Source organism: Vicugna pacos, chromosome 1 (genome assembly GCF_048564905.1).
Source record: "Vicugna pacos chromosome 1, VicPac4, whole genome shotgun sequence".
Lineage (NCBI taxonomy): Eukaryota > Metazoa > Chordata > Mammalia > Artiodactyla > Camelidae > Vicugna > Vicugna pacos.
Window position 1 is genome coordinate 63,368,667 of NC_132987.1, and position 24,809 is coordinate 63,393,475.

The 24,809-nt window shown below is 41.0% G+C and overlaps 3 protein-coding genes across 3 annotated transcripts in view; all 3 read left to right on the forward strand.

Annotated features, from left to right (window-relative positions):
* The window catches only part of LMLN (leishmanolysin like peptidase), an 89,744-nt gene extending 85,266 nt beyond the window's left edge, over positions 1-4,478 (forward strand). Inside the window, exon 26 of the transcript XR_012073872.1 lies at positions 2,202-4,478. The gene's annotated coding sequence lies outside the window, so the exon portion shown is untranslated. The remainder of the gene's footprint in view (positions 1-2,201) is intronic.
* Positions 4,479-11,565: 7,087 nt separating this feature from the next.
* On the forward strand, positions 11,566-15,204 carry LOC140697048 (large ribosomal subunit protein eL32-like). The gene is made up of 2 exons (XM_072963899.1): positions 11,566-11,741; positions 12,928-15,204. Exon 2 carries the CDS (start codon positions 14,630-14,632, stop codon positions 15,035-15,037), a length of 408 nt encoding a protein of 135 aa, XP_072820000.1. The 5' UTR covers positions 11,566-11,741; positions 12,928-14,629; the 3' UTR covers positions 15,038-15,204.
* Positions 15,205-16,173: 969 nt separating this feature from the next.
* Positions 16,174-24,809, forward strand: part of OSBPL11 (oxysterol binding protein like 11) — a 75,617-nt gene continuing 66,981 nt past the window's right edge. Inside the window, exon 1 of the mRNA XM_006200897.4 lies at positions 16,174-17,108. Within this exon, the coding sequence (XP_006200959.1) occupies positions 16,912-17,108 (197 nt within the window). The 5' untranslated portion in view covers positions 16,174-16,911. The remainder of the gene's footprint in view (positions 17,109-24,809) is intronic.

Sequence of the window (24,809 nt, forward strand, 5' to 3'; positions counted from 1 at the left end):
AGCAGAGAGGAAGAAGGCAAGCTGGATAAACTGGCTGTTGTTTCATTGTAATGACTGAAGTAAAATAAAATCAACATATCATGTGTCTTCTATACACTTATATTAGCCCTTGAAATAAGGGTAAAAGCTATGGAAGGTCTTAATATATGGATATATGAGCTTCCCCAAGTCTCATTTAAGACTAGAAGTTTGCCTTTTTAAAGGCAAACCAAAGGAAGCTGCACAAACCCAGAGGGTAGAGGACCCATCCTCGCAAGTCTGTGGACCTCTTGATTCAGTCTACTTCAACGTATATTTACTGCCTACTTTGGTCCAGGTACTGTACTAAGAGCTGGGAAGACATATCAATAAGCCACAGTGCTTGTCTAGAAGGCTCTCCTAGGCTGGGAGACCCCTTCCTAAATGATGTCCAGGTCTATGGATGTGCTGAGTGGGGATGACATATGTGGCAGCTCCCCTCCTGTGCCCACACTCATTCCCACTCAGCCCTGATGCAGTCTCAGAATTGTTCTCAACATAGCACATCTGATTGACCACCTGGCTGAGTTGAATCTATCACTACAGTTGGTAGAGTATGGGCTTTGGGAACAGGCAATTCTAAATCCAAATGCCAGCTCCAGCACATAACTAATTGTGTGGTCTTGAGAAAAATCCCTTATCACTTCTTGAGCTTCAGTTTCCTCCTCTGCAGAATGGGACAGTCTTCACCACAATACTGGAAGGTTGGCACTATTGTTGTCCCCACTTGAAAGGTGGGAACACTGAGGCACAGATAGGGTAAGTAACTTGCCTAAGATCAAAAATTGGAAGGAGAGCCAGAATTCAAAGCCAGAAGTCTATTTCGGAGCCCGTTCTGGTCACTGCTGGGCTACTCTTCTCTTAGGCTGGTCAGATGCTCTCTAGGTACCAGGAAGCACAAAACTGCCAGACTCGAGTGAGACATTTAATAGAGGGTTCATTAGGGACATATTCCATTGGCTGAGACATTATCTTTCGTTGGAGACAGTTTATTTTGTCTTAAAGTAAGAAAGGCTATGGTGGAGAGACCTGCTGGATTTGCAAATATAAAGGCTCACGTCATAGTGAAACTATTTGGCAGAGCCTGACTCTTGAAAGCAACTCATCTGATAAAAGAAATATGACAGTCTGGGATCACTTGACACAGCAGCCCAAGCCCATCTGACTAAAAAATGCGCCTGCGGGAACATTGTTAAAGTCACTTTCCATTTCCAAGACAATTCGACTGTGATCAAGCACAGCTTTAAAAGTAAAAAAGAAAATAAAGCAAACCCTAACTCAGGACTCACGTTAAGTGGGCTAATATCTGGGAACAGTGCCTGGCACCCAGTAAACACTAAGTGTTTTGTAAGTATTTGGTAAATGAAATAGACAGTTGGGCCTGGGGGAAGACCCAGTCTGAAGCACCCATGCTTGGATGGCAACTGATCTTTTTTTCACACTGTTCCCCCACTGGCCTTAGAAAAATCACTTCATTTCTGAACCTCAGTTTTCTTGCTTGTTAAATGAAATTACAGCAATAACTCAAGAGAGTTGTAAGAACCAAATGAGACCAGTGAGATAGAAGGATGAAAATACGTCATTTGTAAACCATGAAGCACTATACAAATGTCATTATTGTTATTATTGAAGGACTAGAAAGAGGTCTTGAGGCAGAGAATCAATTTCTGGTGCCCAGGATTTATCTGCCCTTCTCCCCAGCCCCCTCCCTGGTGTGGCCCTCCCCTAGCTGCTGGCCCAGCCAAGTAGGGAGTAGGGGAGAGCTGTGTCCCTGGCACCCAGGGTTGGAACACAGAGTGCCCTCTCTCCCTCTCTTGCAGAATCAAGGCTGTACAGAGTCATGGAGAGTAGCTGCATCTAGTGAGCCAGGTTGACCACATTCAGAATTAGATAGACTTTTGTGGACTGCCCTGAGAGCCCAGTGACCTGGGTAACCTCACTCCTGTGGGCACTGGCATTCTGAGTTTTAAATGACTGGCTTTGTAATTACTCTTTGGAATGCATAACCTATTCTAGAAGTGGGGACTGCTTGTGCAGAACCAAATCGAACTGCTTGAACTGCGGTGTGTACTCCAGAAAGAATACAAAGCCATGGCGTTACTGTAAACTATGAGCTATTACCCTACAGGATAATGTACCTTTCCCTTTTTTTTCTTTTTTTTTCATTTTCTTTCACTCTTCAGGAGAGAGCGATAGTTACCTATTGATTGGTCTCTAGAATTAAATCAAGGAGAAAAAACAGTGCCTCCACAAGAATAGACAAGACTCCACGTATGCCACATACAGGATTTAGCTGCCGCCAAGGGTAAAAAGCAACATAAAGCCACCAAGGAAAGCTGCAACTGAAAGGCAATCAGGAGGAAGTTTTATGTTGCACATGAATTCAAGAGGGAAGCAGGAACACACAGGCTGATGGGAGCCCTTTGTAAATACAGCTTTTAAGCAACTTTCCAGTATGCCATCAATAGCAGAGATTGGATGATTTGTGTCTAGAAGTATTTAGATATTTCGTTTCTTTACCTGAAATAATGTGAGAAGGTAACTCACATCAGATGTTATTCCATTTACAGTCCCTAATACTGGAGTCAGCAGGTAAGTATTAATAACTCACTTTTAATAGGTTAGAGAACTGATTCCTAGAGATGGTGTGGAGTTTGCCCAAGGTCATGCGACTAGAAAATAGTGGAGCCCTGGCTAAAGAATTGTCTGCCTTTAGTCCATGGTCTTTCAACCACACCATGTTGTCTCCATCATGTAGCCCTATGGTAGAGCCACACTACTGAACTTTCAAAAGGTAGACAGGAGGAAAATCAGTCTGGAAAGTAGAATAAAATTTGGTTCTCATACATGTAATAGGGAGTTCAGTTCATCTTGGAATGATACCTTTAACTGCCTGACAACTGATGGGTACTTTATCTGGGAGATGCTTTTCTCTCTAGTTCACTTATTCAGAGAAGGATCATTTGTTTATTCAACATACATTCATGTTACCATGCATTTTTCTAGGCAGTAGGGATAGAAAGACAAGAAATAGTGCTATGCTCCATAACTTACATGTATGTTATATTCTTTTCTGTGTTTCAAATATTATAGGAGAAAAGGAGCCTACCTGCCCTGTGGGGCTCACTTTCCAGTGAGTCTATAGGGGACCAACTGTAAGTACACTATCTGTGCTGTACTAGAAGCATGGGGGGCTTTGAGGATCAGCGCTTTTGTCAGTATCCGCAATTATTCCTAAGGGAAATTCACACACATATGCAGATAAGGCAACTTGGGGGATTCATTTTAACCATCTTTGGAATATTTTCAGACTTCAAAATTGTTTTGGCAACATGTTTATATAATAAAGACCCCCATACCTGTGCCATCCTTGTGCAAAACCAAGTGAGCAGAGTGGGGTAGGCTGAGTTTGGGCTGTGATGATTCTGATCCTCCAAAGACATAGGATATCCCAGCTGAAGCCCCCAAATATATTCCAAGTGTCACAGAAGAATTTGTGGAGCTAAGGACCACAAGTGGGCCTTTCTGTTGTGAGCAGAGCTATCCTTGGGAGGATTTGGGGCTGAGATTGAACTTGTTGCATGGGACCTCTCTTCCCCAAGCCCCGTGTTTTTATATATGTGAACACAGTTTAAATGATTGAGTATAGCCTGAAACAAACACCAGGAACTAACAGATGCAAGCGTTAGAAGGATCATACACTTGTTCATTCATTACTTTATTCATGCATTCAGTATTTAGCAACCAACAGGGCCTATGCTTCAGTGGGGAATATGAGATGAACACACCTCTCAGCCTCAAGAGCACACACTCTGGAGGAGCAGACAAGGTGTACACACAAACACTTTGTGCAGAGCGTCCTTAGAGTCCATAGTGGCTGTTGGAACAGGTAGGCTTACCTTTTCTAAGGGTAGAGAAGGACAGTATGTTAAAATTTGATTCTGGAGAAGGAGGAAGGTACTGAAAGTAGAGAGCAGTTAAGTGCAAAGCCCCATAGCTGTGAAAGAAACTGCTGGTTCCAGAGGGTGGAGACACGTCACGTGTGGTTGGAGAGCAGAGCACAGGTGCTGCAGCTGAGGCTGCGCAAGAGCAGGGACAGGTCACATGGGCTCCCACACATGCACTGAGAAGCTCAGAACGTGATAGGTAGACAGTGAGGTACCAACCATAGGAAAGCTTTAAGCTCAGAAGTAGCACAATCATCCTTGCATTTTAGTAGAGCAATAAGAGAGCAGTGAGAACGATTATAAAGGGCAAGAACAAGGCAGGGGCTACTTAGCCAGCTACAGCCACGACTTGACACAAGTAAAATGAAAGCATTTTCATTCTTAAAAATTTAAGCAATACATCAGCTATCCCAGGAACCACACATTATCCTATTAATGGGTATTTAGTTTGTTTTAAATTTTCTTATTATAAACTATGAACTTGCTTGTACAGTTCTTCAATAAATTGCTTATGGAAAAGCCTGCTTCTTAAAATAATCTTTAAAAAACTAGATGATCATCTTCTTGGCATGGCTAAATGATTTTTTTCCAGGAGTTAAGGAATGTGTAAGATGGTAAGATTACATCAGACCCAGTTAATATCAGCCAAAACATGACTGAGACGAGGGTTGCAGAGAACAGTACTCTGTCCATCAGAATCCAGTCTGAGGTGGGGAAGAACTCTCACAGCTTTTGTTCTGGTCTCTCAAATTCATATATTTAAATCCTAACCTGCAATGTGATGATATTAGGAAGTGGGGCCCTTGGGAGGTGATTAGGTCATGAGTGTGAGCCCTCATGAATGTGATTAATGTCCTTATAAAAGGGACCCCAGAGCCTCCCTTACCCTTTCCACCATGTGAAGAAGGCACAGCAAGAAGCCAGTCATCTAGGAATCAGGAGGAGAACTCTCACCAGACACTGGATCTGCCAGTGCCTCAGCGATCTTGGACTTCCAGCCTCCAAAAGTGTGAGAAATGAACGGTTGTTGCTTAAGCCACCTGGACTATGATGTTTTTGTTCTGGCAGCCCAGACAGACAGCTCTCACAGATATGCTTGGGAAGCAAAGGTGAACAGGATGAAAATGTGATTTATTTTTCCCATGAAGGCCTGGACCTAAAGAAGTTGGTGACAAAGGAGGAAACTGCACTGAATGGAAGAGCCTTTCAGAACAATGCCACACATGAAGCTGATGGACCAGGCGGCATCCAGGAGGTGGTGTCCCACCGAATGACCACCATTGCTGCTGTTGGTTGGCTGTCATTGTGGGTCCTGGAAGGTCATTTGGGCATTTGAGGCTTAAAACAAGTGCCCTCTATCTTTCCCTGTCTATGCCATCTCTCTTCCTAGTGGCTTGTTAGCCCTTGAAACAATAGAAACCCTTCCAAAGTCTGGATCTGGTTTGGGGGTCACATCTTCTTTAGGTTCTGTACCAACTCCTTCTCTGACAACTTCGTGCTAATTCTTTGCCTAAAACCCTGCAGGAATCAAGAATTCCCTGTCTCTTCCTTGTAGACTCATCTCAGGGTCTCCCGTACTTTCATAGTCAGGAAGATGCCCTATGTCTCCCACCTAAAGCTAGCTCAGTATTCTTTGTTCAGATTTTAAAGACAAGGATGAGGGCAGGAAGTCAGTTGTGGTATTAGAGTTATGACATCACAGGATGATGGAATTCAAGATAGGCTTAGAAGATTTTGAGCACTGGTCTAGACTAGAACTGCCTGAAGCTTGTGCAGATTTAGTAATGGCTAGTACTCTTAACTAGTCACATAGTTAAAAAATTCTCTTACTTGAGAGAACAAAGGATTCCTAAGGAGTGTCTTAACACCATAGAGGTGGATCTATTTCTGACTTCTGTTTTCCTCCCTTCTTAGGCGATACACAAGTGATGTGAAAGCATGACCCAGGCACAGGTCAGGGGGAATGTGGCTAGTGACCTGTGGCCAAGCAGCACTTAAGTATGAAACCTTCCTTGTCAAGGATGCTTGAAACAAATACCTTCCTTCTTGGCCCTCATTGCTAAAGGATCATGGCTATGAGGACTATGATAACCATCTGGCCCAGATCTCCTGCTAGTTATTCCTGAAGCCAGTCTATGCCAACTATAACAACCTTTCTAGGAAGGAGATTCAATAGGGGCTGAGGAAAACTGTTTCAAATGACTAAAAGCCCATATTTTAAAAATATATCATTTCCTCCAATTTGCAGAAGAGAAAAATCACAGGAAGGGACATGGCATGCTTAAAGCAGACTCAGCCAAAGAGGTTTTGATCTATTTGCAGTTCTTTTCTTAAGTTTAGATCATGAACCGTTCACTCTAAAGCCCTTCCTTCTTATATCCCTATTTTCTCTCAAATGATGGAGAATAGAAGAGCCCTGCCCTCTTGCTGTGTTTCAGTTGTGTGTTCTCATGTCTCCAAACAGATGGGGAGATTTGGGATAGTGGAGACCATACTGTTTCAGCTCAGCCACTAACTTGTTGGGTGATTCTTTAAAATTAAGGCTGCCAAAACACAGGGTAGGGAAATGCTGTAGCCACAGGATTTCAGCCAAATCTCTCATAAAAGCCTTTCAAAATAGGTAGAGAAAGCTGGGTGGGAATGGAGGCACTCCACCACACCAAAGAGTTCTGATTGATTGGATCCATGTGAATCCAGAGGGAAGATCCTACTCAGACTCTGTCCTGGTCAAAATTTTGCCCATGACTTGGATGAGTACAGGTGACAACCTGATGAATCTGCAGTGGACGTGAATCCAAACTGGTGTCCTCTGGGTTGAATCTGGTCACAAATGCATTTTGTTTTGGTTCCTACATATTAAACAATTTTTTGAAACAGTGGTGAACATTTAACACTTGAGGGGCTTTGACATTAAAGCTCATATTTCTGGCTTGTCTTAGAAAATCAGATTTGGCTTCACTGGGCCTTCCTGACAGCAGTCTGTTGGAATGAAGAAGCGGCCCTCTCTTTAGCTGGGGCAGGCACTCTCCACTCACTATAGCCCCCACCTGGCCTACTGCCTTTGTTTACTGGACTCTGTTTGGCATTTGTGTCCATGACTCTACTAAAAAGGACCAAAAAAAAAAAAGTTATTCTCCACTCTGCAGAGTCATCACCGAATTTCCCCTCCATAACAAGATATATACAATTATAAGGGTGATGTTTTCTTTGACTTTTTTCCAACCTGCAAAGCCTATATTACATTGGCTCTTTGGATCGTGATTAAGAGCTGAGCATGAAACAGCCTGCTACCATGAGAAAGGATCATAGGAGCCTGAAGGGCTCAGGCTTGGGGAATGCTGAAGACAGGAGATTAGAGAACTCACTGACCTTGGCCTCTGGAAGCCTGACCAGAGACTCCGAATAATTAGCAGCTTGGCTTGCCAACAGTACTGCTTTCGTAAAGGGTCTCTTAAATTGCCAAGAAGAACAAGGACATTGTTGCCTCAAGCTCTCCTGGTTGAAATCACATCAAATCAGACATCTTGGGTGGCTGAGGACAGTGTCTCTCTGCTATGCTTCTTTGAGATGAATCGATACTTTTGGGCAATGGTCTGTGTGAAATGCCTTCATCTGTCTGTCCTGGGAACAAATGAGAAATTGGTTTAAGATCTGGTCAGTTAAGTTCTAAAACATTCGGGATGATTTAGAAGAGCTAAAATGGGTTTTGTTGCAGCTGAAAGAGCCATGAGCAGCTATAACTGCCATAAAAGGTACAGCTCATGACGAAGCCAAAATTGCTCCAAAAGATGGAAAGGAGGAGCAAGATGTCCCTTTATGCTGGTGAGCATCTTTTCATGAGGTTGTATGGTTACCAAGTACCATGTGAAAGTAAGTGATCATCAGGAGAGAAGACAGAAACAAGTAAGAGGGAATTCACATGCCTCTTTCTGGTCAAACGAGTCATGAAATTGAGAAAGGCACCCAGGTGGTAAAGATCCATTGCTTACCTCTCTCAGTCACCTGGGGAAGAAGACTTCCTTGCTGGAAGTTTCTGTTTGTGTCTTATGGCCGGCAGGACCTGGCAGTGGAACCAGGGGTCAGGATTTCTACTTGAAATCCAACAATGAGTGGGAATATAAGTGTTCCTAAGAACCTAATTCAGGGCAAGGGTGTACTTAGGTCCAGGTAGAGAAGCTAGGTCTAGAAAGAATGTCATTCTGTATTAGACAATGTAAGTCTTATCATGTAATTGACTCCTTTGTTTAGGATCATTCAGTGGCTCCCGTTGTGTTTAGGAAAAAGTCCAAATTCCTTGGCCTGGCATCTGACCCTTCTCTGCCTCCCTGGACTCATCTTCTGTTATATTCCTTTTGAGATCTGGCCATCTTGGCCTTCTTGAAGTTCCTCTTCTATCTCTTCTCTGTCATCTTAGAACATGTTCTTCCCTCTACCCAGAACATTACCTCACTCTGCCTTCAACTCATCCTTCCAGTTATAAGTGCAAACATCACTTTTCTCAAGAAGGCGCTCTCCAATTGCTACATGAGGTAAAATAAACCACCCAGCTATCCGCCCACCTATTTCTCCTCAGGCACCAATACAACCCGTATCTTGAGACTTCTCACTCTTTTTTTAAGTTTCTTATTTAAGATCTGCCTTCCTGGCTCCATACAGAAACTGGGGGCAGAAACTGTGTCTTGTTTATGGTCATTACCTTTGCAACTAGCAAGAGTCCCTGGCATATAATTCATGTGCTATAAATACTCAATTAATGAGTACAATAAAGGCTTTCATGGAAGAAATAAGAAACAATATTCATTGGCTTTGAAAAATATGAGACCATCTTATTTCCTTTTCTCTAGGCAGACCTCATTTCAGTTTTCACAAAGATGAGGGAAAGAAGAAATCATAGCTCTCTTGATACTTCATCTTTGGGCTCCATGTAGGCAACCTTTGGATAAACCTGACTTAATTCCATTCTCTGCGTAATCTTACCTCTGCCTTACTCTGCACGTCATGACTGTGACTCTGCAAAGAACCTCTAGTTCTTTGCCAATAAACTTACTATAGAAAGTGACTTTCTAAATCACCAACTACTTGACTTTGCCTCTTTGTTCCCTGCCTTAACAGACTTAGCCATCTTTCCGCTTCCACCTGGGCTACAAACAGCTTCTTTTCGTTTCGACATTCTCCTCTATTGGCTGGTATTTAGAAAAGTAAAAGCAATTACCAGCAGAGCACTGGTGGCTGATGTGAGGGAAGATTAGAGGATTGATCCTCAGGCCCTGTGTGACAGTGTTGCAAATACCATCATCACAACTGGCACTGAAGCTACTGGGGCTGAAGACAAAAGGGTGGCTTGAGCAAGCTCCCTGCAGAGCCAGCCCAGAGAGTAGCATCCACCTGGGGGCCGAGAGTCTGGCCTGAATGCAGTGGGGAGACGCCAGGCCAGGGAGGGGAACGGTGCTTTGTAAGCATTCTTTCTGGGAGATGTTCTATGTAAAAGACATTCTGTGGTCAAATAATTACGGGAAATATTGCACCTCCTATCTCCCTTATGAAGATATGTGATGTACATTAGCATATTAAATCCTCCAAGAAGTTCTGCAATAAAAGAACCAATGCAACTCTAAAACCTATTTTTTAATGTATCTAATCACAGCAAGAAAAATTAATTAAGTAACAACTATTAATATCCTGCAGTATCGTATGGAGCACGTATTGAAAAATACATCCTAGTATTCACCTTTTTGTTTTTGGTGATGGGATGCAGTGTTTTCAAAAGAGATATTGGTTGAGGGGGAGGATACAGCTCAGTGGTAGAGTGCATGCTTAGCATGCATGACGTCTGGGTTCAATCCCTAGTACCTTCCCACCTCCAAAAAATAGAGAGATTGGCACATATCCTATCAAGTAAGTCAGTGTTCTCTTGTCAACTGACTTATTTGATGGGAATAATAAATTTGCATGCTGACCCCCAGAATTCACACCCATGTGATTTCATGGTAATGCATTAGTTGACTTTTTTTTAAATTAATTTTTGGGGGGGGCTGGGGTAGGTAATTAAGTTTACTTATATTTAGAGGAGGCACTGGGGATTGAATCTAGAACCCCATGCATGTTAAGCATGCACTCTGCCACTGAGCTATACCCTCCCCCCCGACTTGACTTTTCTTTCTCTCCTTTCCCATGGTATTCACCACTTGATGGAAAGGTCATGTGACTCCCATTGACAGTGCATTTTTATGGGCTTCTGTCAGCAAAACATTGCCTGCATGAGCCAAATGAGTCTAAAAATGGACAAGCTGAACACATCTCACTGAAGGAACATGTGTTCTCATTTTATAACACAGTTTTAAGAGTAAATTTTACTGTCTACTGGTTATTTAAGCAAAATACTTTCAGGCTCAATAGGGATTCAGAGAAGAGGTGCTGGGAGAAGCAAAGAATAAGAAAAAAATTCACATTATCAAACTCTGAGCACAGCAGCTACTCCATTCTCTCTTCCACCACGTTCCTTCCTCCTCTAAAACAGAAGCACTGAGTGTGTCTGTTTCTTTTACTCCCACAACCAGCCTTGAGCTTGGCAGGGGAGTGTTTCCAGTGAAATGCTGGCTCTCTCGGAGCCCGTCAGCTGAATCACCCGCTTGGAGTGGGAAATTGCTAAAGGATTTCTGTCTAAGCTGGAGGTGGGGAGGACAGGGCTCCTGATTCATTGAATCCACCACAATAGTAGTAACATCTATTGTGAATGTGAACATTCTGTCTTCTCAGAATTTCTCTTTTTTTCTCTCTTCCTTCCCTCCTTCCTTCCTTCATTTTTAAAAAAATAGAAATTGTGGGTCTCCACAAACTGATTCTCACAGTGGCTCTCATGGGATTAGTATTGCTCCCCACTCCCCTCCTGTCCCCAGTTTCTTTGCAGCCTGTCCACCTCTTCATTCCAGATGCCACAGCTGTGGGCTCATAGAGAAATCAGGCCTCCTGTGCTTCAGGGAAATAAGTTTCCCTTCTGTCCCCTGCATATCAGGGTTAGAAAGAGAAAATGCGGCCAGCATTTGTTCACTGCTTACTAGGTGCCAGGCACTGTGCTAAGCACTTTCTATATGTTTTCTCATTTCATCCTACTTCATTTTAGAGATGAGAAAACTCAGGCTCACCAAGGTAGGTAACTTGGCCAAGATCACATGTGCTAAGTGACAGAGCCAAGATCTGAAGGCTGATGCCAAAGTGCATGTTCTTAACTACTGTAGTAAATTCATTCATTCATTCATTCAACAAATGTACCAGGCAATGTTCAAGTACTGGGGAGAGAGAGGTGGGGAAAAAAGAATGGACTCTTTCTTTATGAAGCTTACATTCTAGTGAGCAGACAGAAAACGCACAACAAAGCATATAATATCAGATACTATAAAGGAAACTAAAGCAGGGTAAAAAGATTGAGCATATGGGGGGGGGGCTGCTCCTCTGTCCAGAGTGAGTGGTCAGGGAAGGCCTCTGTGAGGAGGTGACACTGGAGCAGGCATCACCCTGTGCACCGGCATTTTCACCCAGACGATACCTAAAAGCTGGTGATTCCACATAATGTTCTTAGGACTCTACGTTTATGTACCTTGACAGGTCTTATTTGATTGGTATACTTCTGGAAAATTCCATTTCATCTGGGAGACAAAGCCGGCATTCTCCCATAGAAATATGTTGGATGTCTTCAGGTGTGTCCTAGTTGATGTGTCTTCAGGGCTGTCCAGGGGAAAGTTGCTCTCACCAAAGACAAACATTCATTTTACTTGGCAGGTAAACTCTATTCTTCTAATAACAATGGCTAACAGTTGCTAAGTACTTGCCACATCATATGTCAGACTTTACATATATCATTTCATTTAATGCTGACAACCACTCAAAAGGAAGACTGTCTTACCTTTGGCTGCCAGGCTGCCATAACAAAATACCATAGACTGGATGGCTTAAAGAACAGACATCTATTTTCTTACAGTTCTGAAGGCTAGAAGTCCAAGATCAGACTCACTAGTTTCTGGTGAGAACTCTCTTCCTGGCTTGTAGATGGCTTCCTTCTCCCTGTGTCCTCACATGGTGGAGGTTGGGGGAAGAGGAAGGTTGAGAGAGAGAGAGAGAATGCAAAAGCACTCTAGTGTCTCTTCTTACAAGGGTACTAATCGCATCATGGGGGCCTCAGGCTTATGACCTCACCTAAACCTAATTATCTCTAAGGACCCATCTCTAAATATCATCACATAGCTTGGGGGATTAGATGAATTTTCAGGAGACACAATTCAATCCATATCAGAGATGTTATTACTCCCATTTTCAGGCCAGGAAACAAATACAAGTAGTTTAGGTAACTTGCCCAAGTCACATGCATGCAATCAGTATCCAGTTATTGTTGATCTGACACATAAGCCCATGTTCTCAAGCACTATGCTATGCAGCTTCTTACCATGTGGAAGGACGCACCAAGTCATCATCCAGCTGGAACGCTGAGGAATGCACCTTAAACTCTTCACAGAGATAAACATATCCTTCTTTGAAGGCATTCCAAAAAAGTGCATTTCTTTATCTTCCTTTCTCAAATCATATGCCCTCTTTTCTCCTTAGACATTGAATGAAACAGACTCAGACCCTATTGTACAACCACAAAAAGGTTTTACTTAAAAAATGATAAAACATCTATCAATCCTGGTTCTGATTCCATGAGCCTCATGTAATCTTCTGGTAATAAATTAGCTCATCTTGTTTAGTGTCTTGCATAGAAAATGCTGGCACCCAATTTGAGTACTCTGGACTGAATTTTTCATTATTAAATAACACTTATCTTTCCAGTTGCTACACATCAGTCTGTCGTGCATTTGGTTAGCATGGGCTAGTCCCCAAGTCTCATCATCACTGGGAGTAATGATAAAATAATTTCAGGGTCTGTAAAGCTGAGGCCTTTTCCAGACTCCATGTTTTCCCTTGTCCTTAGGTTGGCGTGTCCCTTCTTCACACCTGCCATTGCTCCAGTGAAGGCACCCACTCACAAGGCTTCTTTACCTGGACTGGAGTCTGGATGATCACGATGAGGGTGGCTTACTTCTACAGCTGGCTGAGCTCGTTGGTTATTTAGAGACATTTATCCCAGGCACCATTGGATTATACAAGGATAACTCTAAATCCTATAGTGATTACAATAGCCTTCATACCATTTTTTTTCTTGGTATGGACCCTTACCTCGCACCATAAAGAGGAGTTTGGAATTTATTTGAAACATAATGAAAGGTCTTTGGAGGGTTCTAAGTTTCAAAGTGGCATGATCAGAGTTGTGGAAGTGGAAAGGCCTGTAAGAATAGTGCTTTACTATTGCAAATCCAGTCTATTTGCTGCACTGAAGCCACTCCCAACCCCACACAATTGAGATCAATTTACTTCTCTCCATTCCCACTGCCATCACCCTAGCCTAAGCCATTATCACTTCTCACCCCACTTCCTAAAATAGCCTGCTGACTAGTCTCCCTGTTTCCTCTTTTTCTCCCACAAAAATCAATTCTCTATGTGGCAGTGAGAGACTTTTGTTTTTTTAAAGTACTTTCATTTTGATATAATTCACCTTCAATGAATTCCCTCATTTAAGGTGTACAGTTAAGTGGGTTTTAGTATATTCACAAGATTGTGCAACCATCACCACTATCTAATTTTAAAACATTTCATTACCCCTCAAGGCACCCCATACCCATTAGCAGTCACTCCTCATTCCTCCTTCCTCTCAGCATCTGGCAACCACTAATCAACTGTCTGTCTCTATAAATTTCCCTATTTTGGACAGTCCGTAGAACTGGAGTCACACAACATGTGGCTTTTGCTGTCTTGCTTCTTTCACTTAGCGTAATGCTTTCAAAGTCTTTTTGTTATAGGATATATCAGCACTTCATTCCTTTTATGGTCAAATAATATTCTATTGTATGAATATATCACATTTTACATTTCTACCAGCAGTGTATATGGGTTCCAACCTCTCCACATCCCTCATCAACAATGGTGGTTGCCTATCTTTTTGATTATAGCCATCCTAGTGGGTGTGAAGTGCTATCTCCTTGTGGTTTTGACCTGTGTTTCCTTGATTAGTAATGATGTTGATCTCTTAATGTACTTATTAACCTATGGTGTATCCTCTTTGGAGAAATGTCTATTCAGTTCCTTTGTCCATTTTAAAATTTGGTTTTCTTTTTATTAATGAGCTGTAAGAGCACTCTACATATTCTGAATATATGTCCCTTATCAGATATATGGTTTGCAATCATTTTCCTCCTATTTCATTGGTTATCTTTTCACTTCCTTGATGATATTGTTTTCAGCACAGATGTTTTTAATTTTTGAGAAACCCAATCTATTTTTCCTTTGGTCACTTATGCTTTGATGTTATAGCTAAGAAGGCTTTGCTTAATCCCAAATCATGGAGATTTACTCTTTTTTTTTTTTTGAGAGTTTTATACTTTTAGCTCTTACATTTATGTCTTTGATACATTTTGAGTTAATTTTTGTACTTGGTGTGAGGTAAGGGTCCAATCTCATTCTTTTGTATGTGGATATCCAGGGTCCTAGAACCATTTCTTGGAAAGACTAGAGAGATCTTTTAAAAATATAGATCAGCTCTCTTCCTCGGCGCTACTTACCATCTCGTAGTCGGCATCATGGCCGCCCTCAGATCCCTAGTGAAGCCCAAGATCGTCAAAAAGAGGACCAAGAAGTTCATCTGGCACCAGTTAGACCAATATGTCAAAATTAAGCGGAACGGGTGGAAGCCCAGAGGCATTGACAACAGGGTGCGCAGGAGGCTCAAGGGCCAGATCCTGATGCCCAGCATCAGCTACGGGAGCAACAAGAAAACAAAGCACATGCTGCCCAGCGGCTTCCGCAAGTTCCTGGTCCACAACATCAAGGAGCTCGAAATGCTGCTGATGTGCAACAAATCTTACTGTGCTGAGATTGCTCACAAAGTCTCCTCCAAGAACTGCAAAGCCATTGTGGAAATAGTAGCCCAGCTGGCCATCAGAGTCACCAATCCCAACGCCAGGCTGTGCAGCAAAGAAAATGAATAGACAGCTCGTGCACATTGTATTTGTGTTAATAAAACCATGAAACTCAAAAAACAAAACAAAACAAAAAAACAAACCAAAAACATAGATCAGATCACAACCCTCATCTATTAAAATTTTCAATGGCTTTCCATTGTGCTTACAATAAAATCCAAATTTCTCTGCCTATGTCTTCATTGTCACCTCACAGCACTCTCTTGTTCACTAAGCTCCAGGCTCCCAGGTCTCTCATTTCCCCAAAAGTAAATAGTTTGCTTTTCCCTTAACTTCTTCATCTTTCTTCAGTCTCTCACTTTAAATGCCATCTCCTCAAAGATGACTTTCCACAACTGTTCTTTCTAAAGTAAGTCTCCATCTAATCCTACTTATTTTCTATATCATCCCCTTTTATTTTCTTCATAGTCTTATCTGTATATCTGTATTTATTTTACTATTTTATTTGTTTACATTTTTACATTGAGTAATACTACTTTGCACCGCCATACTATTTTGCATACGGTATACATTCAATTCACAACTCATGTTGCTGGAAACTAGAATTTACAATTAGAAGGGCCTTCAAAAATCACCTAAACACTCTTATTTTACAGATGCAAAAACTCAGGTCTAAAGAGGGTGAAAGAGTTGTGAGGAGTCAGAAAGAGTACCTGGGTTTGTTTCTGAGAGCTCTAATTTCCATGACAGTTTCTTTCTCATGTATAATACTGGTGTGCCTTATTCCAGTGTCTTGGTTTTTTTGTTTGTTGTTTGTTTGCAAAATTACTAAAATAAAGAGGTGGGTTGTGTGTGTGGGGTGGGGGGATTGTTTTTGTAACTTCTTACAGATATGAAACTTTCTAAGCTTTCTTCCTAAAATGTCTGTAAAGGGCCCTCAAGTGGAAGAACAGGAAGGACCCGGTTAGGAAGGCGGGAAGTCACCCTCCGCTAGGGCACTAACTCCTTTGTTTCTCCTTCCTCGGCTGTCCCACCTCCTCCGCCCGCTGGCGCCCTCCCACTCTCTTTCTCCGGAGTCAGCCGCCCCAGCGTGGCTCTCCCAGAGGCTCCGCCCCATTGAGGGCCGCATGCCCTGCTCCAAGATGGCGCCGGAGGCTTCTGCTCTGGGGAAGTGAGCTCACCTACTCCGGAAGGGAAGGCGGGGAGAGAGCAGGCGGGTGGGTGACTCGCCGTGGGGCTGTGGGTGGGGTGGCGGTCGCAGCTGTGGCTTTCCCGTTTGGGCTGGAGAGAGAGCGAGGGACTCATCCGCCCCTGCGAATCCCGTCCAGGGCCCAAGGCGGAAGTTGCCCCGAGCGGCTCGCCTCTGGCCGGAGGAGAGGCGGCCCTGGGAGCCGGCGTCCCGCCCCCGGCGGCCTCCTTCCCCGGCCCTCCTCCCGGGCTGCGCGCGGGCGGTTCCAGCTCTGTCTCGGGGGCTGCGGCGGGAACCGCCGAGCGGGCTTTACGGGACCCTCCCACTGAGGACCGGCTGGAGGAGAAGAGGGAACGCGGCGGGTCAGTCCGTCAGCCCAGAGGTCAGGCCGCGGGTCCCTGTCCGTGGTCCGTCCTTCGGCCAGCCCTCTTGGCTAGAGTCCGCGACCTCCCCACGCTGCTTCTGCTTCTTCTTTGAGCATGCCATCAGATCCTCTGGCAGGGTGATTTTTTCCTCCTTGCTTTTGCCCGGAAGGAGATATATATTCAAAGGATCTTTGTCCTCAAAGCTACCCCTCTCCTCTTAAAAGTTTTCCTTCAGGGGAATGCTTGTATTCCTTCCCTGGACCATTTGATGGTTCCTACTCCGGCCGCCGTCTGATTTGGCACCTGGGATCACCTTCAGATCAAATCTTAAATCTTATCACTTACAAAACTACTCTACCGAGTTATTCTCTCCTGCCCCAGAAGGGCAAATGGACTTTGGAGTTAAGATGCAGGGAGGTGAACCAGTGTCAGCAATGAAAGTCTCAGAGAGCGAAGGAAGGCTGGAGGGCCTGGCCACCGCGGTGACCCCGAACAAGAACAGCAGCAACAGCAGCTGTGGGGGTGGAATCAGCAGCAGCAGCAGCAGCAGCAGCCGAGGTGGCAGTGCCAAAGGCTGGCAGTACAGGTATGGCCCTTCTCCAAGGTGATTTCCTGAGGTCGGGGGTAGTATGCTGGAGCTCGCATTCCAGCAGCTGTTGAAGGGCGAAGTTTGTCCACTTTCAGGAGTAGCTAATACATCTCATTTGGACCTGGGGGTCTCATCTTTTCATTAGCGACATTTAATTCATTCATTTGTCTATTCAACAGGTATTTATTGAAAGCCCTTTGGAGAACACATAAGTGTATCCCCGAAGTACCTCTACAGCTGTAGAGTTCATTTTTCCTCTGGTTTGATCCTGTACTCACTTCTGTTTTTCCTGTATTGTAATTTGTTTACAAGCCCGCCTCCCTTGCTTGCTTGTGAGGGCAGGAACTGTTTAACTCAGCTCTCTCCAGAAGATAGTAAATGCTAGGTGCTCAAAACATGTTTGTCCAGTGGTGAATGGAGCCATTGAATCAGAAAGATTCTTGCCCTCATGGTGTTTGTGATTTAGAAGGGGAAATGTACATAAATAATTTCAATACAGAGGCAAAAGTACAAAGACTAGTGCCTCGGTTACTCTAAACTAGTGAGATGTTTCAGTTTGAATTGATCAGACCACTTATACCTCTCTCTGTCTTTGAGAAATTCTACATTTATTAATTTTCATTGATTTGAATGAAAAACTGAAAGAACAGGCAGTGAGTACTGGAGAAGCAGTGGTAGTTTTATTTTTTTGTTTTTGATATGTAAAGGATAGGAATATGACCATCCAGAATCTTTTTTTTAAAACAAATATATTTAACATATTAGATGTTAAATTCGGGTGTACAACAAAATGATTTGATATTTGTATGTATTGTGAAATGATCACCACAGTAAATCTGGCTAACATCCATCACCCACACATACTGTTTTTTTTTAAATAAGAACTTTTAAGATCTACTCTCTTAACAACTTTCAGATATATAATACAGTATTATCAACTATAGCCATGATGCTGTACATTACATTTACAGGACTTATTTATTTTATAATTGGAAGTTTGTATCTTTTGATCACCTTTACCCATTTCATCCACTGCTTCCTCTGGCTACCCTCAATCTTTTCTCTGTATCAGTGGGTTTTGTTTGATTTGTTTTGTTTTTTAGATTCCACATATAAATGAGATTGTACAGTATTTGTTTTTTCTCTGGTGTATTTCACTTAGCATAATGCCCTGAAGGTCCATCCATGTTGTTGCAAATGGTAAGGTTTCCTTCTTTTTTATGGCTGAATAATATTCCATTATGTATATATACCACATTTTCTTTATCCATTCATCTTTGTCCATTTGATGGACACCTAGGTTGTTTTCATGTCTTGGCTATTGTAAATACTACTACAGTGAACGGGAGGGTGTAGATATCTTTTCGACTTAAGGTTTTTCTTTACTTTGGGTAAGTTCCCAGAAGTAGAATTGCTGGATTATTCAGAATCTTAAGAATGGATGAAATAGTGATATCCCATAGTATTGGAACTAAAGGAATGACTTTTTAAATTTTGGTTAACTGACTGCCTGTGTGCTTAACTCTGGTCCTTTTTAGCCTTTGTGCTGTTTGTAGTTGTGAAATTTGAAAGGGGTTAAAGTCAAGATTTGATGAAGAATGTACATTTATCATGAATATTATCTATATGTGTGAAACATGCATGACTATATTAACATACAGAAACAGCGCAGATTGTAACTTTTTATTGGTAAATGATGATAAGACAGGAAAGTATACTGAGTTACTGTGAGATGTCTAGGCTCACTTTTAGAGTGCATTATTCCTTTTGTTTGTGGTTTAAGGCTAAGCCTATAAAATTGTCAGTGACTTGGCAGGGATATTTTGATATGACTTAAGGAAGCAGGATAAAGTAATGGTTATGTAGCCAGAAGTCAATCTTCTGACATTCTCAACTCTTTGAAACCCAGTCTCAGTTGAATTGAAAAGTGAAACAGGTTTCTTAACACTGGGGAGAGTTGTCATAAAGCCATATACTTTTCTTCTGTACTTTGACTCAGGATCCTATTATCCCTCATTTAGGGTATTCTTTAATAGTTATATAATTGTCAAACTAGAATCTTTTGGAAGCACAAATGAAAAAAGTTATCAGGGGAATCGCAACAGGAAATGCAACTGGCAATGTAGGACAAAGATTTGAAAAATTAACATGCAGACTCAGCTATATTACTTCCTAGTACAGTAATCATAGTTACAGTGACCTAAGTCATCCAAGAAAGCACACTCCGTTTAAAAAGTCAGAGAACTCTATGATACAGTAGTGAATAATTTCAAGGAAAATAGCTAAAATTTTTAAAAAATGCTGAAGTACCTGGAAAATTCAGTTGTGTGAAACTCTTCCCCAAGGATGCAGATATATAACACATTTACATACTGACATGTTTTTATTTGAGGCTTATTCAAGGCTAATCCTTCAACCTAACTCTCAATCAAATTTATCCCTTTGTCTTCTAGGACACTGATCAAACAATTTTCTCCATTGTCCTATATAGCTCCCTCTTCCCTGGCTTCTTCCCCTGAGGCCTAAAGTTTCTAGACTTTAAAAACAGCAACAATAGTAAAAACTAACCTAAATTCTTTATTTTATAATTTTTTTTTAACGGAGGTACCAGGGATTGAACTCAGGACCTTATGCATGCTAACTAAGCATGTGCCCTACCACTGAGCTATATCCACCCCGCTAAATCCTTTATACTCAACTGCCTCCATTTCCTTAACCCTCATTTGTTGGTCAGCCCATGACAGTTAGCTCTGTCCTTACCAAGGATATGAGTGAAAAAATGATTCTTATTCCAGTTGATATCTCTAATAAATGTACCTTATTATTTTCTTGACTTTTTTGATACTACTTTCTCTTGGTTTCTCCTTTATTGCTCTGACTTTTCCTTTCTCATTTCTTTGATTGGCTTTTTTCCTTTAGAGGCTGGTATGTACTCCATCATCTTCTCTTCTTAAGCTCATATTTTCTGTTTGTTGTCTCGTTCTCTTCCATGGCCTCATCACGTCTTTCTGGAACTTGAGAACCATATATCCAACTGCTTACCTATAATTTGCTACTATTCCATTTAAAAAATGGTGATTTCAGGTTATATCTTAGAGAGTGGTTGAAATTTAGAAAGGACCATGTGGTTCAGACCCTGAGCTTTGGCTTTGCAGACTTAGAAAATTAAATAGCATAATGCTTTCAAGGTTCATAAATGTTGTAGCATATATCATTATTTTTGTGGCTGAGTAATATTCCATTTATAAATATACCACATTTTGTTTATCCATTCATCAGTTGATCAACATTTGGGTTGTTTGGATTTTGTGGCTATTATGAAATAATGCTGCTTTGAACATTTGTGTTCAAGTTTTGTATGGACATATGTTTTTATTTTTCTTATGTCCATACTTACGAGTGAAATTGTTGGTAACTCTGTTTAACTTTTTAAGGAACTGTCAGACTAGTTTTCCAAAGCTGCTGCACCATTTTACCTTCTTAGCAGCAGTGTATTAGGATTTTAATCTCTTCACATCCTTATGAACACTTGTTATTGTCTGTCTTTTTAATTTTAGCTATCCTGATGGTTATGAAATGGTTTCCCATTGTGGTTTTGAATTGCATTTCCCTGATGACTAATAATGTTGAACCTCTTTTCATGTACTTACTGATTATTTGTGTATCTTCTTTGGAAAGACGTTTGTTCAGATCCTTTGGCCATTTTTCAATCAAGTTATTTATCTTTTTTATTGTGGAGTTGTAAGAGTTCTATATGTATTCTGGATACATTTCCCTTATCAGATACATGATTTACAGATATTCTCTCCCATTCTGTGGGGTGTTTTTTCATTTTCTTGATGATACTTTTGCAGCACAAAAGCTTTTAATTTTCATGAAGCCCAATCTGTTTTTTCTTCTTTTGCTTATACTTGGTGTCACATCTAAGAAATCATTGCCAAGTCCAAGGTCACAAAGATTTGTGTGTAAATGTTTTTGTCTAAGAGTTTTATATTTTAGCATGTACATTTAAGTCTGGTTCATTTTGAGTTCATTACTCTTTATGATTAATTGTATTTTTTCATATGTGAAATATCTGCTTATATGTTTTCATTTTTCTATGAATATTTTCTCTTGATATTTTTATTAATATACTTGAATTCTTTTAAAAGATCCCATAATAATTAATATTTTAATATTATTTCTTGGTAATATTACTATTTGGCAGCTTGTTTTATCAGAGTGAGGAAGTGAGAAGACAGTGCTAGCAGGAAGGAAGTCACAGTCTTTCGTAACCTAGGCATGGAAGTGAAGTCACATCACTTTCAGTATTTTCACTAAGCAAATGATAAGGTTAGGCCCACACAACACTGTGAATACCAGCAGGTGAGGATCACTGGGAGCCGTTCAAGAAGGTGCCTATCATAGATATTAATATAGATGGACTCAAGATTGTCATCTACTATTGAGATAGATTTGACGAGCAGACAATTGGAAATTTGTCTCTGACGCTGAGAGTTGGGGGCTGAATTTGATTATTGGGGCATAAGAGTCGCTATTTGGAGATCAGTTGCCATGACCAAGACATACAATAATAAAAGGAAGGTGTTTGTAGGCTGGAAGAGAAGGAAATCATCAGAGGAAGATTGACAGACCTTGGTGACTGATTGAGTGGAGGGTAATAGTGAGGGAAGGAAGGAAAAATTTACTTCAGTTATCCAGGTATGAAACTTTAAAAAGTCTACAGGAGAAACAGATTTTGAGAGTCAAATGATGCATTTGGCTTTAGGTATGTTGGCCGTAAGTTGCCAGGTTGTTTAAGTGGCTTTTCCAGCTGGGCCTTAGAAATATGGGGCATTAGAAATGTAGATAATTGCCTTTATAAGTGTCCAGAATGTTTTCACTTCTGTTACAACATTTAACCCTCACAACAGCTCTTGGAGGAAGGTAGGGCATTATCTTCATTTTACAGTGAGGAAAACAGTTTTACAGTTGAAGTCAAAATGAGTTGGTCAAGGTTATAAAGCTAGTAAGTGGAGGAACTTTTATTCCTAGGTAGTTATTTGCATAAAGATTTAGATGTGCTCTGTAAAGGGATGAATAATCATTGATAAATAATTAGTTTTGGGAGTGTGGTTTCATCATTTACTCGTGTTCTAACGCACGCAGCAAGTATTTTTGAGCCTTCACTATGTGTGAAGCTCTCTGTTAGTTAATTCCAAATAAATGTGTACACTCAGATCATTGAAAGTAGGGACCCCAAAGCTTATTTTGGGAGGATTATGAAAAAGAATCAGAAAAGGGAAAAACCTCAGCTACATTTGCAAAAATGATAAACTGTTTTAAAACCAGAGCTGAGAAGTGAATTTATTAGATTAGCCTTAAATTTTCTTCCTTCTGGAGTAACTTATATAATGTGTTCTTTGCTCACCATTTAAAAGGAAAGTTGATTTCTTAATTCTAGACCCTTCCTTCCTTTTTCATAGTAAATGTTCAGAGTTTATAAAATGTGCATGTTTCCATTATTTTTATTTTCTTTATGTCAGCTTTCAGAAAAATTGCAAATCTGCCACTTGTTTGTTAAAATGGACAGAAGTACCCAGAGGAGGAACTGAAATGTGAATTGGAGTATATGACGGGCCTGCTTTTTTTTTTACTTTGGGCTCAGTTCTGGCTAAACACCATTAACAAACAGGCACATCTCATTTCCTTATTAGCAAATAGTATGTGTTTCAGTAAATGGGTAGAAGTCTGCAAATGTATAGTATAGAAATAATTTTTGTGGTCAGACCTGGTATCTTCCACTCTAAATACTCTGTTAAAAGGAAAAGTACCTATTTGCAAACAGGGAAAGAACATCTGCCTAAATATAACCTAATGTTTGCTGTTTTTGAGGTCTTACCACTTTTTTGCAGTCGATTTGGAGAAAAAGTCATAAATGTTAGCTTTTTTTCTTCTGTAGGGGTTAAAGGTAGGTTGAATGGCTATTTCTGCACCTTAGTTTTTGTTTTCCTTGTCTGAAATCTGCTATAGATGCCAGTAAAAACAAGGGAAAAGCAACTTATAGGCATGAAACTGAAAACTAAAATGTTGTTTCAAAAATGTAGTGAGAACTATATACCAAGCCTTGAGGAACAAGATTTGGTTTATTATGGTATACTGTGATTTCTTAAATTTTTGCTTTGCTAGTTTAAATGTAGTCCATTTGCATTCATATTTTCTTAGAAATTATACTATATCAAAACTATACGAACAATGTTAGAACACACAAATTAGTCTTTTTAGTCCTTTCCAAATAAGTCACATAATTTAGGTCCTGGAGTTAATTGTCCATTTAATAGACTTGTAGGAAATTATGTCTTTTGTTTTCGCTTTTGAAAATAGTGGAGGTAACAGGCTCCTTGGTGTTGTCATTAGAGTACTCTGGACTCTGGAAATAATGGAGAATATTCTTGTCGTAAATTATACTACTTTGAGAGAGGCAACATCTTCCCTAGCTAAGAATCTTCCCCTGCACTGATTTTGTTCAATAAAATGATTTGTGTCTAGACTTGTTCAGGTTTGACTTAAAACTAAATTGCTTAAAAAAAAAAAAAAACTAAATTGCTTAATTAAATAGTCACGTTAATGTTTTGGCATTACCGTCTGAGTTTTAGGACAATTTATAGAGCAATTTAGTTTGCGGGTGAAAGAAAGGATTTTCTTTTTGGTTAATTAGGTATCGTAACAAAGCATGATTTCCCACTCAGTGTCTCCCTGTGCTTGAGTTTGGCTGCCTTTGCGGTTTACTTCCATTGCTATCCCTGAGGTTGGCTGGAAGGTCCCTAGAGAGGTAGGCTGAAGTCTGTGGTTGCTACTGGCTGCAGCTGGAAACTGCAGGAGGGGTGGGAGAGAAGGGAGGAAGAAAGGGACAAAATGAGAATGATAAATGGTGAGATGAAATGCCACCAACTGGTGCTTCTGGAACAGGTTTCCTGTCCTTGAAAAGAAGCCTTTTTAGTATGCTGCCTGAGCCTGTACCCTCAAATTCTATGATGAATAACTTGTTTATCAATTTTGTAGCTGTTTCAAATATTTATAACTAGTGTAAATGAAAAGTATTTTTAATTTAATTTTGGAGAATAATATGTTTACTTGATCCAAAATAATATTAAAAGTTGTACAATGAAAAATCTTGCATCCCATCCTCCACCTGCTCAGGTCTCCTCCCATCTAAAAATAGAGGATAAACATTCTTGGCTTCTTGTCTGTGCTTCTAGAGATTTTTTTTTTCTTAAGAATTAAGTAAATACAATATGCATTGCCCCATTTTAAATTTTATGTATGTAGTATCAGTGCAGTCTGCTATAACAAAGTACTATACGCTGGATGGCTTACACAACAGAAATTTATTTTCTCACAGTTCTGGAGGCTGGAAGTTTCAGATCAGAGTGCCAGCATTGTCAGGTTCTGGTGAGGTCTCTTCAGGTTTGCAGATGGCCTTCTGTGTGCTCATGTGACAGAGCGCATGAGCTGGGAGAGGGAGCGAGCTCTCAGGTTTCTCTAAGGGCACTAATCCCATCACAAGAGTCCCAGTCTGTACCTGAGTATCTTCCAAAGGCCCCATCTCTGAATACTGTCACACTGGGAGGTTAGGATTTCAACATATGAATTTTGGAGACACACAATTCAGTCCACCTTTAATAAGTTCCCTATCATTAGAAAACACCACCCTGTTCT

What these genes read in the sequence shown, in the direction of transcription:
- LOC140697048 (XM_072963899.1), top strand. Translation starts at nt 14,630, where the DNA reads ATGGCCGCCCTCAGATCCCTAGTGAAGCCCAAGATCGTCAAAAAGAGG.